The sequence below is a fragment of the Balaenoptera physalus genome (assembly GCF_965194825.1).
Source record: "Balaenoptera physalus genome assembly, chromosome: 21".
Lineage (NCBI taxonomy): Eukaryota > Metazoa > Chordata > Mammalia > Artiodactyla > Balaenopteridae > Balaenoptera > Balaenoptera physalus.
The window spans coordinates 30,942,944-30,956,764 of record NC_138902.1 but is presented as its reverse complement, the minus strand read 5'-3'; the positions used below and the strand labels follow the sequence as shown (position 1 = coordinate 30,956,764).

General features: G+C 38.0%; 2 protein-coding genes across 12 annotated transcripts in view; one reads left to right on the top strand and one right to left on the bottom strand.

Annotated features, from left to right (window-relative positions):
- The window catches only part of CFAP96 (cilia and flagella associated protein 96), a 183,967-nt gene that overhangs the window by 71,828 nt on the left and 98,318 nt on the right, over positions 1-13,821 (top strand). The window lies entirely within an intron of this gene.
- The window catches only part of PDLIM3 (PDZ and LIM domain 3), a 30,977-nt gene continuing 19,727 nt past the window's right edge, over positions 2,572-13,821 (bottom strand). For 2 of the 6 annotated variants that reach the window (XM_082444835.1, XM_082444837.1), the window contains exons 5-7: positions 7,449-7,576; positions 5,717-5,828; positions 2,572-3,175 (exon numbers count right to left, since the gene is read on the bottom strand). In XM_082444835.1, coding sequence (XP_082300961.1) covers positions 2,785-3,175; positions 5,717-5,828; positions 7,449-7,576 — 631 coding nt within the window. In that variant the 3' untranslated portion in view covers positions 2,572-2,784. Of the gene's footprint in view, positions 3,176-3,419; positions 4,380-5,716; positions 5,829-7,448; positions 7,577-9,198; positions 9,463-13,821 lie in introns of those variants that run through there. The other 4 variants (XM_082444838.1, XM_082444839.1, XM_082444834.1 and 1 more) reach the window with 3 other exon arrangements.

Below are 13,821 nucleotides of genomic sequence, written 5' to 3'. Positions count from 1 at the left end.
AACTTGGACAGCAGCATCTGGAGCCCAGATGTGTGAAGGGGCAGGCAGGGCAGCATGTGCAGCTGTGTGTGGCATAATGGTACACAACACGGGCTCTTGCATGTGACGTTGGTAGCATAACCCTGGTGTTTTAGTGAACCACAGATATATGTGCACTTTGGCATTTATACACGTGATGAGTAATTCACACACCTGTGTTTTTCAACCCCCTCTACTTCAGAAAAGGAGATGGAATGGGAATTTGGTCTCATGAGAGGTAGTTCTGAAACTCACAACATAATTTTGCTCTTGGTACAGAAATAATGACTTGTATGTACTCCTTCGCCAGATGAATAGTTGAATAAATAAATGAATGGAGTAATTTTCAACCCAAACAAATATTTGGCATTTTATATCTTAATTTTAAATCTATATGCTTAATATTTATGATGGGGTAGCAATTAGGTTTTAAGAGCAGCTATTGTATTATTCTTTGGATAATGGAATTGTGCTTTGGGTTTTTCATAAGTTGAGGTGTGCTGACATGCCTTATTCTTAGAGGAAGGAAAACATGTTGTTAGACATTCTCTGCATACTTGGACAAACTTTTGAGCTAATTCAGAAGATAATGTTAATATCTCATTTTATGTTCTTCTGATGTGAGCAGTGATGAATAATAGTATTACAGAATTTGAAAGAAAGAAATTATGATAAAGCAACCACTTCTTCTAGGTGCTTTGTTTTAAACTTAATTGCATGAAGCATTCTAATTAGCTTGAAAATGTCAATTTGTAAATATAGCTAACACATTCAAAAATCTATTTTGTTGTTGTGCCTAGTATTCAACATCTCTTACTTGGTAGGTGCTCAACTAAATATTTATTGAGTACTCTACAACATGAATAGAAGCTTAAGACGATTATCTTGAAATAGTCATGTAGATCAGGTAAATGGTTTATTTACTTCAATTATCTGAATACCCTCAATCTGTCTCCAATTTTCTTTTTCTTAGGCTTAAGATTCAGATGGCACAGCATTTTTAAAAAAACATTAGGCCATGATGACAGGATAATACAGAATAATGGTTGTAAGTAGTAGTTTCCAAGTACTGAAATAAATCTGTTCAAAGGACAACTTGACAAACTTCTGCAACTCAAGTTGTTAGTAGAAGAACCCCAAAGCTCCATTCTGCCTATCTTGGGATATTCCTGTGATGGACAAACTATAGATTAGCTTATGTAGAGATAATCTAAACTGTTTGCATGTCACATTAGCCATTAGCTTTACCTTTGCTTACACAGGTGCAAGTGTATGTGATAACTAGAACTGTTTTTCACTCAAACAGTCGTCCTATTGGTAGAGAGTGTAGCAACTCTATTCTGCATTTACTCTGAAAAAACAGCAATTTAGTTAATCATAAGTCCAGAGTTTATAGATGCCCAGTTCTGTCATGGATCATTTCATTGCTCATTGCTAGCTTTAATAAGCTTATAAATATAAAAACAGTGACTACTCTGCTTTCTAAGAAGACATGGTATTCTGAGAGCTAAATAAAAACTAGTTGGCATCCTTTGTTCATGGCATGAATTCCTATATAAGACCTGGAGTGAATTCATTATTGAAGGACAAAATGCTAGTATGGGGGAAATACTGTTATTTGTTTGCTTTTTAAACAAAGTTTTAATTCCTTTCCATTTTAACATTGCTATTTTCACCCTGTACGTTACGTATTTTAAAACGATTTTTATATTGCATTCATTTCTATTGATTAGTTCTGTCATAAATTCCTCTATATGTTTAAATTTCTAGATTTAATCGTCAAAAGAATAAAAATAATGAACATGCAATTTTAGAGTATGCTTCACAAGCCTTAGTCACAGAGACTGAATTATCAGCTTTAAGCCCTATCTTTCCTGAATTTCAGATTAGAACTCTACTACTACTTTTTTTCAAACTGTACTACTTCTTTTTCTCATTATTGAACATCTGAACTTAAGAAGTTCATTATGTACTCTACTACATATAAAATATGTAAAATATAATTTTAAGGAAAATATTGTCTGATATCCAACATAAAATGTACATTAATGTACAATATAATGTCTAATCTACACTTTCCTTCTCATCAGTCTTTCATTCTTATTTAACTTCTTTTTAATGTGGTACACATACCTTCAATGGCACTTCCTGACTCCAGAGATGCTGTTTTACCTTCTCCAGATAACACCAGGCACACTTCCGCTGACAAGTGCCTTGGGTGTGTGAGGGGGAGGGGCAGAGAGGGGACACAGTGGGGATTAAGTGCTTTTCAAACAGCTTGTATGTGATCCTCCTTATCGTAACTCCACCTTTATCCCCTAGTCCAGAAATGCCTGGTGCTGTCAATTCCCATGCTGTTTCAAGATGCTGGAGAGTAAATTGGGTTGGTTTTCAGTTTTCTCCGTTGCTGCTTTGGATTTTAACTTTCTCAGGTTTCCTAAGTCAGTTACCATGCATTTGCCCTCTAGCTTCCAAACTTTTAAGATTATATCCTTACCAGAAAAAATATTTTAAAATAACATCTGAACAAAAAAAGTAATGTATTTGAATATATTCATTTCTTTGATTGCAGAATTTTCTAGTTTATTTGAGTAGCTCTGTGAATGAATTTGTGTTTTGGTTCAGGGGTTCCAGTTTTGATCTCAAATGTCCATAGGGGCCAGGCAGGTGTTCTGGCTCCTCTCACTGGTTCAAAACCTCAGACAGGTCAGGGTCAGAAATAATTAGTTAAGTTTGGGAGAATCCCGGAGCAATACAACCCAGGCCCTATTTTGCATCTGGGACAATAGGAGAATCCTTGCTCCAGGCCCAGAGGCAGCAGCTGCAGTAGGGTAGAGATGACTTTGTGACACAGTGGTGAGCCTGAGGGCTTGAGGCAGTCCCCACCGCCCCAGCCTGCTGGTTCCCATGTTTGTACTTGGAGAGGACAGTTTCATAAGCTCCCCTGTGTCCCCAGTGAGGAGCATGGGAAGCAGGTAAGACATGCAAGTAACGGGGCATTGCCGTGGAGCCACCATAGTGAGAGGCAAGGTGACAAAGCAGAGCCAGGGGCCAGATGGGGTTCATGTCTGAGATGCAAAGGATCCATGAATCCAGGGAAGGCTGAGCTGAGACTTTTGGAGGTGGTGGTAGAGGTGGGCTTGTTGCCTGGTCCCAACTATGTTGAGAAAACAGAGCACAAGTGGAATCATGGATTTCAGCAGAGAATACAAGCAGGACCCCAGGAGACCAGCAGCCCCTCCCTTCCTCAGGGGGTCCCCTAAATGTCTCCTCTTGGAGGTGCCATCTTGGGAAGGAGAAGGTGGTGGTGGTCAGCCTTGAATAAAGAACTAGCCTTGATAGAGCCTGAACCTTGACTTTGAATATTTATCTGAAAGAGACATTTAAAATGAAAGAGACTATTTCAAAGCAGCAGAAACTGTTTTAATCTGAAAGAGACTGCATCACCTTTAAGTAGCAAATTTAAAATTTCACCTCCTATCAGCAGAAATTGTGGGCTCAGAAGAGTGAATGAGTTATGAAAACTAAAGAAGCCACATTCTTCTTAAAATACCTGAGTTGTTAGTGTACACGACGAGATATGACTGGGCCCTCTCATTGGAATGTTGATTTTATCTGAATTCATTGAGTGCCACTTCGTTAGGTATTTTAAAAATGTTTTATGTATTTATCATGTATGTTGCATCCAGTAGTATAACTGTTTGAATATGAAACTAGAGAGATCTAGGGAATTTCTCCCTGACATGCACTATTATAGTTAAAACAGATAACAGACACCTGCAGGCTGTCTTAGAATACAGGATTGTCATTTGTTGTAAGTACTGCAATTGCAAAATCAACTGGTTAAGGAAGGGCAATTAGACTCCCCCTAAAATCTGGATGTTTACGTGTTTGATGGTCATATTATAAATGTAAAATATAGAGTGTGACATAAAAATGATTGCTCTAAATTTCATTAAGTTATTGCTAGCCCCAAAGAGAAATACAGTTGAATGTACGTTTCTGTTATAGCAGGCATCTGCCTCCCATTCCTTCTCCTGAGGATACAATAAGTGTCTAAAAGCTTGGTTCTACATTTGGAGTCAGCCCTTTGCTCTACTTCTGCCCCAAGCCGTTAACGTCTGCCTGTGAGGGTGCGCCTGGGTGAGTGCATGTTCCGTCTGCCGGAGACTTAAGCTTTGGGATACAGAGTGACGGTGTCGTAGCCCTCTGGGGGCCTCATGCGGGCCCGCGCGTGGATTTCGCAGTACAGCTCCCCCTCCACGAAGAAGTAGCCCTTTTGCTTGAGGTTGATGTTACAGTCAGCACACACGAAGCACTCTGGATGCCGATGCTTGTCCCTCGCCTTCACAACCGCACCACTGTTGGGGGAAAAGGAGGCCTCGTGAAAAAAAACCCGCAAAGCCAGAAACATGATACAAAGGCAGACAGCACTACAGACAAGGCAGGTGTTATCTGTTTCATGTTCAGGAAACAATAGCTGCAAACCTGGGCACAGCTGTGGAACTGATGTAGTTGTCAGGGAGAGCCAAGACAACCATAGTAAAGCTTCGCATGTGTCTCTCTGTTGTTGACGTGTGAATATTTTTCAGATTTTTTTCAAACAGATTTTTTTTTTTTTTGAAAAGTGATAGGATCCTTACTTCATGATCATTCCCCGTTGTTTCTTTGAAAGAGGGAGAGATGATACAGATAAAACAGACACCTCTGCAAAGGATTCTGATTTTGGCCAAGGTTGTTGTCTACACAACTAAAAGTCCCTCTGATTACTGTCTAGCTTGGTGGTCCAGCCTCTATTCTATGGAACACAGAGAGAACAGATCAAAGGGCAGAGATGGAATTTCCACTGGTGGGTGGACTTGGCCTCTGCCGTCAAAACAGTTTACTCCGACTTGGGAGCAATAATTGCTTTGGGTAACATCACAACCTGTTGTGTGTTATGAGGTCCTGTCTGCTCCCAGCTCCCTGTCCTGCTTGTTTCTCTGTCTCACAGCCCCTTCTGTGCTGTAACCAGGCTTATCTCCCACTGCCCTCCTGGGATGAGTCCCGGGTAGGGGGACAGATGGTGCCTCAGTGTGTGAGCTAATGACAGAGGAACAGAAAAAAGGGATGGAAGAGGTGGCCACATGGGGCATGAGGTGGAGAGACTGAAATGCTCTGGTTCACTTGAAGATTCGAACTAGTAAGCGTGGCTATTCACACATGAAGTCCCTTGAAATGGAAGCTGACTCTATGTCTAAAAATCATATTTCAATATTTGTGCAACTTAAGAAACCACGTAAAGATAATGTGTTTTAATTAATAACTGGGTGACCCCCATATTTGTTTTCCTGGGTTTATACAGAAAAGGAAGTGTTCAAAGACTATATACATTAATAAAGGGAGGGCCTTTTGAAGTGAAGTTATTCTTGGAAATGACTTTTTAAATATACTTCTGGGGCGGTTTCTTTTCACCAGAATATATCTGAAATTATACGTCAAGATATCCGACTCACATTCTATGCTAATTTTGGGGTACATGGAAGGAATTCTGGTCAAAATGTGCCAAATGTGTGGACATTATGTTTCAAGTTGATGAATAGAAATTTGTTTTTCATAAAACTTAAAGGCTTTTCTATATACGGAGTCTTAAAGTACAAGAAATAGAGAGCTGACAGCAAGATTTATGATGAATTTTGGGGTTGACAATGAAACTTACACAATGCCACTCCCACATTTGTCACAGAGTGGCATCTTCTGTGTGCCGCCAGCACCGCCGTGCACTTTTGTAACTGGAGCTCTCACACTCCGAGTTCCAGCAGGACGGTCATCTGAAAAACAAAGTGTTTCCATTTATGGCAAGGGAACAGCTGGCAACAGTTTATACTTTACTTCTATTTTAAGGTGTGCGCTTTAACCTGAGGAATTCTTAGTTGCGCCCACGATATCATTTAGGAAGAAGCAGGACTGGTTCAGGAATAATTTGTTCTGAAACGGGACCTTACAAAACAAAATTAGTTAAAAATTGTTGTAGTTGTTGTCGTAGGGCGCTGTTACAAAATGCCCAGAGGGGCAGAGAGCATTTTGCATTCTTCTTTTTTTAATTGTGGTAAAATATACATAAAATCGACCATCTTATCTATTTTTAAGTGTGTAATTCAGTCGCATTAAGTATATTCCCAGTGTTGTGCAACCATCAGCAATATCTATTTCGGGAACTTTTTCATCATCCAAAACAGAAACTCTGTACCCAGGAAACATTAATTCCATATTCCCCCCTCCCTCCAGACCCTGGTGACCTCTGTTCTGCTTCTGTGTCTATGACTTGCCTATTCTAGGGTCCTCATATAAATGGAGTCGTACAATGTTTGTCCTTATGTCTCTGGCTTATTTCACTTAGCAGAATGTTTTCAAGGTTCATCCGTGTTGCAGCATGTATCAGAATTTTCATTCCTTTTTAAGGCTGAATAATACTCTACTTTATGGATATAGCACATTATGTTTATCCATTCACGTGTGGATAGACGTTTAGGTTCTTTCCACCTTCTGGCTGTTGTGCATGATGCTTCTGTGAACGCTGCTGTACGAGTGTGGGTTTGAGTCCCTGCTTTCAGTTCTCCTGAGTATACGCGTAGCAGTGGGATTGTGGATCCTATGGCAATTCTATGTTTAACTTTTTGAGGAACCACCTTACTGTTTCTCACAGTGGCTGCACCATGTTACATTCCCCATCAGCAATGCACAAGGGTCCCCATTTCTCCATACCCTCACCAACACTCATTTTCCGTTTTTTTTTTGATAGTGGCTATATTAATGGGGCATTTTGCATTTTTGTGCAACTTCTGAAGGACAGTATATCTTTTGGAAGTGGAAAAACATTGTTAAGGATATGAACTCTGAAGACAGCAGGAGTGGGCTGGAGACCCAACTCTGTTTCTTACTTGCTGTGTGACTTTGTACAAATCCACCCTCTCTATGCCTCATTTTCTCTTTTGTTAAATAGGGAAAATAATAGCTCCTACCTCACTGAGTTATTGTGAGCATTAAATGACCATGTGTGCAAAGCACTCAGCGCAGGATTTGGAACACAGTAAGGGTTCATTCCAGTGTTATTTAAAAATTTTGATGATCATGATACCCTGGAATATGGGGGAGGCTGAGAAATTTTGCAACATTTTATGATCTATAAGCTGAGCTAGCCCTTGACTACTGTGGATGGGATTTATCTTCAGCAGCCTTTAATCACCAAGTTGGTGGCTACCTGGATATGTCTGGAAGCTCCTTTCCTTAACCAAGCACCACCCAAGTCCTTTTCAGCAAAGAATCATTTGATGACTGATTAAAATCGGTTTTTAGACTCTCGTTCCCATTATGCTTGCTGCCCTCCCCCACCCTGATCCTTCCAATAGCCTCTATCAATAACATTTCAGCAGATGTTCACAACTGCTCACCGTCGTTCACTAGTTCCTGGAGCACCCTGAAGGAGCCTGACTGGCGAGGCTGAGTAGGTTCATTCCGATTGTCGTGGAGCATCCGGTATACATCCGACTGGGGGGGCACTGGGGAGGCCGCGGGTTCACTGAAACAAAACATGGTGGGCGAAGCAGCTTCAGGAGTGTGTGTATGTGCAAGAAACCACAAGATATCAACAAGCAGTGATCACTATATTTACAGCAACTCCTGAACAGAGATTCAGTATTTTCAAGTTAATCTCTATTATATCAATAGCTAAAAATATAATGTGAATTCACACGGGTTGCCTTAAAAATATCAGTAATTAACCTGGGGGTCACATCAGCATTTCTCCATGTGGCAAAATCCTTTGGAGGGCAACTAAAATGTGATTGTTAGGAAATAGTAATTTAAAAAATAATGCTTGTGTCTGATGGATATATAATTATAATGTGAACAAAATTAACCTTTCTCAGAAAAAAAAAGACAACATACACGTGATAGAAAGTGCACGAGTGAGCCCGGTTTGATTATTCTCAGTCATAAAGAGGTCAGTAAAATTCAGATTCGTTTCTGATATTAAACCAACAGTGTATGGTTTAGTTTTGTTAACTCCTGTAGACAGCAAAGGTATCGTTTTTCTTGTAAATTGAAGAAATTCAACTTGTCAGTGTTTGAAAGTGCATAATGTAGCAGCTTTCACAGAGAAGTCAGCTTTGTTGGCTACTAAATAGCCACATTATAATTCATTTACAAAAATGATACAAGCTTTATTTTAATAAACTTTCTACAGATATATTCATGATGAACAATAAAAATACATGTCAGGCACTGAGATGCTTTATTATTTTATGTCATTTAATTGCATTATCTAGAAAAGGTAGTTGCTATTTGCACATATTTTTATTACCAGTATCATATTTGGAAATAATCATCTTATATATCTGAAACTCCTTGCAAATGGCTTTGAAATACATTATGGTATTATTATCACATTGTATTCATCCGAAGAGTTATCTTTGGGATATTGTTACATAGCACTCATAAGCATTATCATACTTTATAATGGCTCTATAATATTGAAAGAAGTAATAAGATTTTATCTTATAATAAATATTTTTAATTGAAAATGCTTGATAGCAAAAGTACTTTGAACAAATATGCATAATAAAGAAGAAATTAGTCAAAATAGAGATCAATGGAAATTAAATATCTATAGCAGTAGCTTGAGATATTCACTTATAAACCCTTATTCATGGCAAAAATTTTAAATGAGAAATAATTAACTCTCCACAAGATGCCATTAGAAGAGAAAAGAGGTATCATCTCTTTTAAAACTTCTCTGAACCTCCCATCCCTTTCCCAGTTTTTGACCCCCCAAGGAGAAACATAGATTATCCCAGATTATAAATCACTTTTGAGAAGTATTGTACCAGACATTCGTAAACTATACTGTAGTTTTTCAAAAGACATATACGTTTGGTCCTTCCATGATTTCAGTTTATTGTGATCTGTCACATAAAACTCTACTTGGTTAATTTTTCAAATCGCCCTTATCATTAGGCCTAGATATCTGCAATAAATCCTTAGATTTATTTATTTATACGGAAAAAAATCCGTATATTTTTTCTTGAAAGCTTTTCACAAAGCTTTCTTTCAATGATAAGACAGTGTTACAAGACACCAGTAAAGCTGACATTGCCCATGGGTTTAGTTAATATGCCGATGGTTCAAAAAGACTCATATTACCTCATTGAGGGTGTTTCACCTAGAGCTGTTGAAACCTGACCCTGAAGTGTTTCCATAATATTGTCATCTGAGTACAACTGCATAGGTGTATTAAACTGAGCATGTATAATCTTCACACCAGGAAGTTCCATTTCCAAAGGAATGTTAGGGGCCATCTTAGCAGCAACTTTCAAGTCACCTGGGCAAATAGTACTAAGAGTACTGACAGAAGAAGGGGTGCTACGTCCACTGCCACCGTCAATACCGGACGGAGTACTGCATCCACTGTGTTAATGACCACGTTACACAGAGATGACACAGGAACCAGAAAATCCAGACAGGAGAACACAGAGAACAAGTACAGAGAGGTTAAAAGTAAGAAGTGAATTAAATCAAATGAAAAAGAAATATTTATTTCTGGCTAGAAGTTATTTTCAAAGGGGAAGACATTTAAAAATTCATGATTGAAAAACGTTTAACAAAATTAAAAGGTACAGGTGATATTGCATTGTTTGGCTCTGTTCTACTAGACAATATGTTCTACGAGGCGAAGGTTTCATGTAAAAAGAGCTGTGCATAAAGGAAGTGGCTCAGGGAAATTACATTAGCAGGACATCCTTTTACATTTCTGAGCTGCAGTTTTTAAAACTAAAATATTAATGAATGATCCTTCACAAATAGTAATATGAATATGCAGCATGAAGATCCAATCAGATATTTAGGTTAAACATTTCAAAATAAGAAGTATTTTCAGAAATGCAGTTGGGCCTTAATTGAATAGTAATTGGCAACTTGTAGGTTATGTGATAGAGATTATGTTTTAAGACTATTTTGTAAATATTTTACTGTTACTATTTTAACTTTTTCTACTTTCATTCTTTAATTTTGTGAAGACTACACTTTAAAAAATTGTTCGGTGATTTGATATAGGCTCTGGAAACAGCCAATAAATGCCTGTCACCTTGAAATGAATGATTAGAGGGGAAATAAGGTGATCTCAAACTCTGTGAATGCTACTTAGAGCTAAGATATATATATTTCTTTCATACATAGCTATTTCTTTTAAAATTTTGGAAGCACGCATATATTTCCATGCATAGTTCTCATTTCCTTTTAAAGACAAATTAAGGCAACTCATTATTAAAACATCAGAAAGGCCAGTCATGCAATTTTAAGGACAACTACAGAAATTTCTTATTCTCTATGAGTAGAATTTTCTATGGATAGGAGGTTAGTCATAACTGATGCCAATGACTAAAAAGCCATTTTTCTACGTGCATTTTAAGTGCAGCATGAGAAATGCATTTTTTGAGAAAATGGAATATATTGTTTTTTTTAAGCACAGTCATTTAAGACAAAGCTAAAAGAAATAGTAATATTAATGTGAACTTCAGTCATGCCTGCAGGTTAGTGTTGCTGTAAACTGAAGGCAGAGAACAATTTATATGGTGTGTTTACCTGAAAATCAGTGTTCTCTGAGGGCTCAAGTATGGCCGCATACCTGCATTTACTCTCTAGGGCTACTAATGCCAACCTCAGCCCCATTCAGAGAGCAAAAATCAAAAGCATATATTGGGCATTGATTTTATTGGCTTCATCAATGCTGCAGCCTTGTTAGTCTGGGCAACCCATGTCACTAGATGAATTAAAATTTTTTTGTGTGTTGTGTTATCCAGGTCAACCACCTGCAAAGACTGAATGGGGCAGGTATATATGAACTTGCTCCTTCACTTCCCAACTACTGAGAACTTGTTTGAATCTCAATCAGTAAATTCGTTGATCACATACAAAAATGTCAAATGGTTTATTCACCATTTTCATAGGCTCAACACTATGCTGAAATTGACTTCCGTTGGTAAAAGAATAGAAATAACATTTCAGTTACAGTGCAGTTTAGTCAGGATCGTATTGATTTGACCTCAGTATAATGAAGTTTATTAAATTGTAATTTAGGGATTTGAAACACTGAGTTTCAATATTGGGAGACTTGGGCTCAAAATAGTGAACCTTTTGAACAAGGATTTATAACTACTCGACCTTACTGTGTGCCAGGCATGGTGCTAGATTGTGGAGAGGTAAACTATGGTCAACTCAGAACTTATGGATATACCTTATTTTACAGTTGTAATTAGTATTACATTTTTTTCTGTTATTAGTGTTTTTATATACATGCATGCTTGTGTATATAACTTTATTTAAGCAGAGATTGTGTCTTCTATTTCCTAGTTTCTTTATCATTCTATTTAGGGTCCCATGTCTATTGAATAGATAGGAAATAAACCCTAAGCAAAAAACAATTATCTTTTTATAAATTTCTGGGACAATTTTAAAAGAGCTCTTGAACTGATGCTTTAAATAAAACAGTTTTCATGGACTCTAGTCACGGTGGAGATCATCATGGGTCACCATGACCTATTTCTGTGACCTGGAAAGGTAGATACCATTGAGATTTCTTGACATTGACTTACTGGCTTGGCAACCTGTAAGGCTGATGATACACTCAATTACTATCATACACCTGGATAGATCATTAGACAGAGAACTAATTTCCCTGGTATGTATATAGACTTTTGGGGACATGCTTCTGGAAGTGACTTGTCCAAAAACCACTCACCAGATTGTATTTTATCATTTGGATCTAGCCTTGTATGTATTTTTAATGATAGCTGTGGCTTTAAACATTTACATATTTTCATATGAAAATGCTGGTCTTTTAATATGCTTCAGTTATGATGAAATCATTGAAAGAACCCTAACTAATAGTAAGACCCAGGGAAATGAATATATTAGCATCTCCAACTTACTTCTGATTCAAAAGTTGTTTATTAATGGTGTAGTTATTGCTTGGTAAGTAGTCACTCAAAATTCCACCTTGATGAAGAATCATTTGGTAAGAACAAGAAATTGAGAAGCTAGAGCAAATATTGAGGGGGCACAGGAAGAAAGGAAGGATAATAGAAGCATTTTTATAATTTTTTTAAGGTTTATGTACTGATACCTATTTTTTAAGCAGATCCTCTCATCTCTGTTTTTCCACTCCCCTCTTCCAAATTTAGCTAGATTGAAAGGCACCAGCTTACAATGACAAAATTATGAGTGGCTTATTATTATCACCATGTTTGAATTAAATGAAAATGTAAAAGAAGGGCATTACATACCTGAATCGCCTTGACCTTCCCTGAATTTTTATAAAATTAAATGTTATTGGTCTTCAGCAAAAGCAAGATCTGTGTTACTCTAATGTATCATTTTATTTGAGCCTCATGGAGACCTATAGCTCAAGTTAGTGAGCTTACCATTATGCTAAGCTCAAAAGAATGCAAGTGTATCCACTTTACTCTGCTTCTCTGGGAAGATGTATAATTATGTATATATTTATTCAATAGTAAAAGAGCATTTTAACTTTTAATCCAGTTTTTTTAATGTTATTTAGAGTGGGGTTGGGAAGCTGTTTAATGTGGAGAAATAGAGAAAAGATACAGAGGAAAATGGAATATGAAGGAAGCAAAAAAAGGATTGTTCAGAGTTGCCAGTATGAGGGAAGGGCAACAGCTCCTGATTCTTCTTGCTACTCAGGAAGTCTGATTAGGTACTCTTGGGCTTTTGTTCCTCTATCTAATGAACATTTGTTGAGCATGTACTCTGTCCCAGCCCCTTTTCCAGGTGCTGGGGATATAATATGTAGTGGGGGCAGATGTATTTGGTAGTCATTGCCTTTTTAGTATCTTTCTCCTGCTCTTTTGCTCCACTCCTTCTTTCTGAGTCTGATACCACAAAATTGTCTGACTTATTTTGAGGTAATCCTCTGGCCCTGACTGTAGCTTATAGAAAGGTCTGCACACGGAAATCATATATCAAGTGATGACTGACCATCCACAGCAGGCATCATAAACTCAGATGTCTCCAGGGGCCAGGGGGGTCACACGTATATGAAAATGGGCCAGGTATCATACGCTTAGGCGTGATGGGCATTTTGGCAAGATAGAGAGTAGATGTTCCATCTTAAACTTAAATTCAGTATTTTTAAAAACGGGAGGGTTAAATAAAACATTGTGAATTGACTCCACCCGTGGACCCCTATTAGTGACACCTGATGTAGATCATTATTCAATGATCCTAACCTGTTAGGATTGATCCAGCCTAACCCCCAACTTCCTTCCTCTGGGCTGATTGATGTAGCTGAGGTCAGAGGAATGGGTTTGAGGTTTCCCGAAGTCACTATTTCCTGATGTGGCAAGACAGGGCATTAATTTCTTTCCTCGTAGGTTGGAATTCAATTTCTAGAGAAGATTTGAGAAGGATCATCTGAAGATGATCTGTTTCTCTGACTGACAGACAAGAAGAGATCTTGCTCATTTTTATTCCACTGTGTGCACAGTTACCCATGAGGGTAACCCAGTAAATCTCTCTGCCTCCAGCTCTTTCTTTCTTTATACTTATTTTCCCCAAGTGGAAAAGTTCCTTTTCAAGTGGCTTCTCTTCCTTTGCAAGTATCCATAAGAACGCAAATTTATTTTTATGTAAGAGCTAGAATGAGTGGCATTACCCACTGGGCTCTGATGGTGCAATGAGAATTAGGTGCTGAGATGGGATGATCAGAGACTGTCAAACATGGAAAGCTACACCAGCCTTTCCACGTTTGCC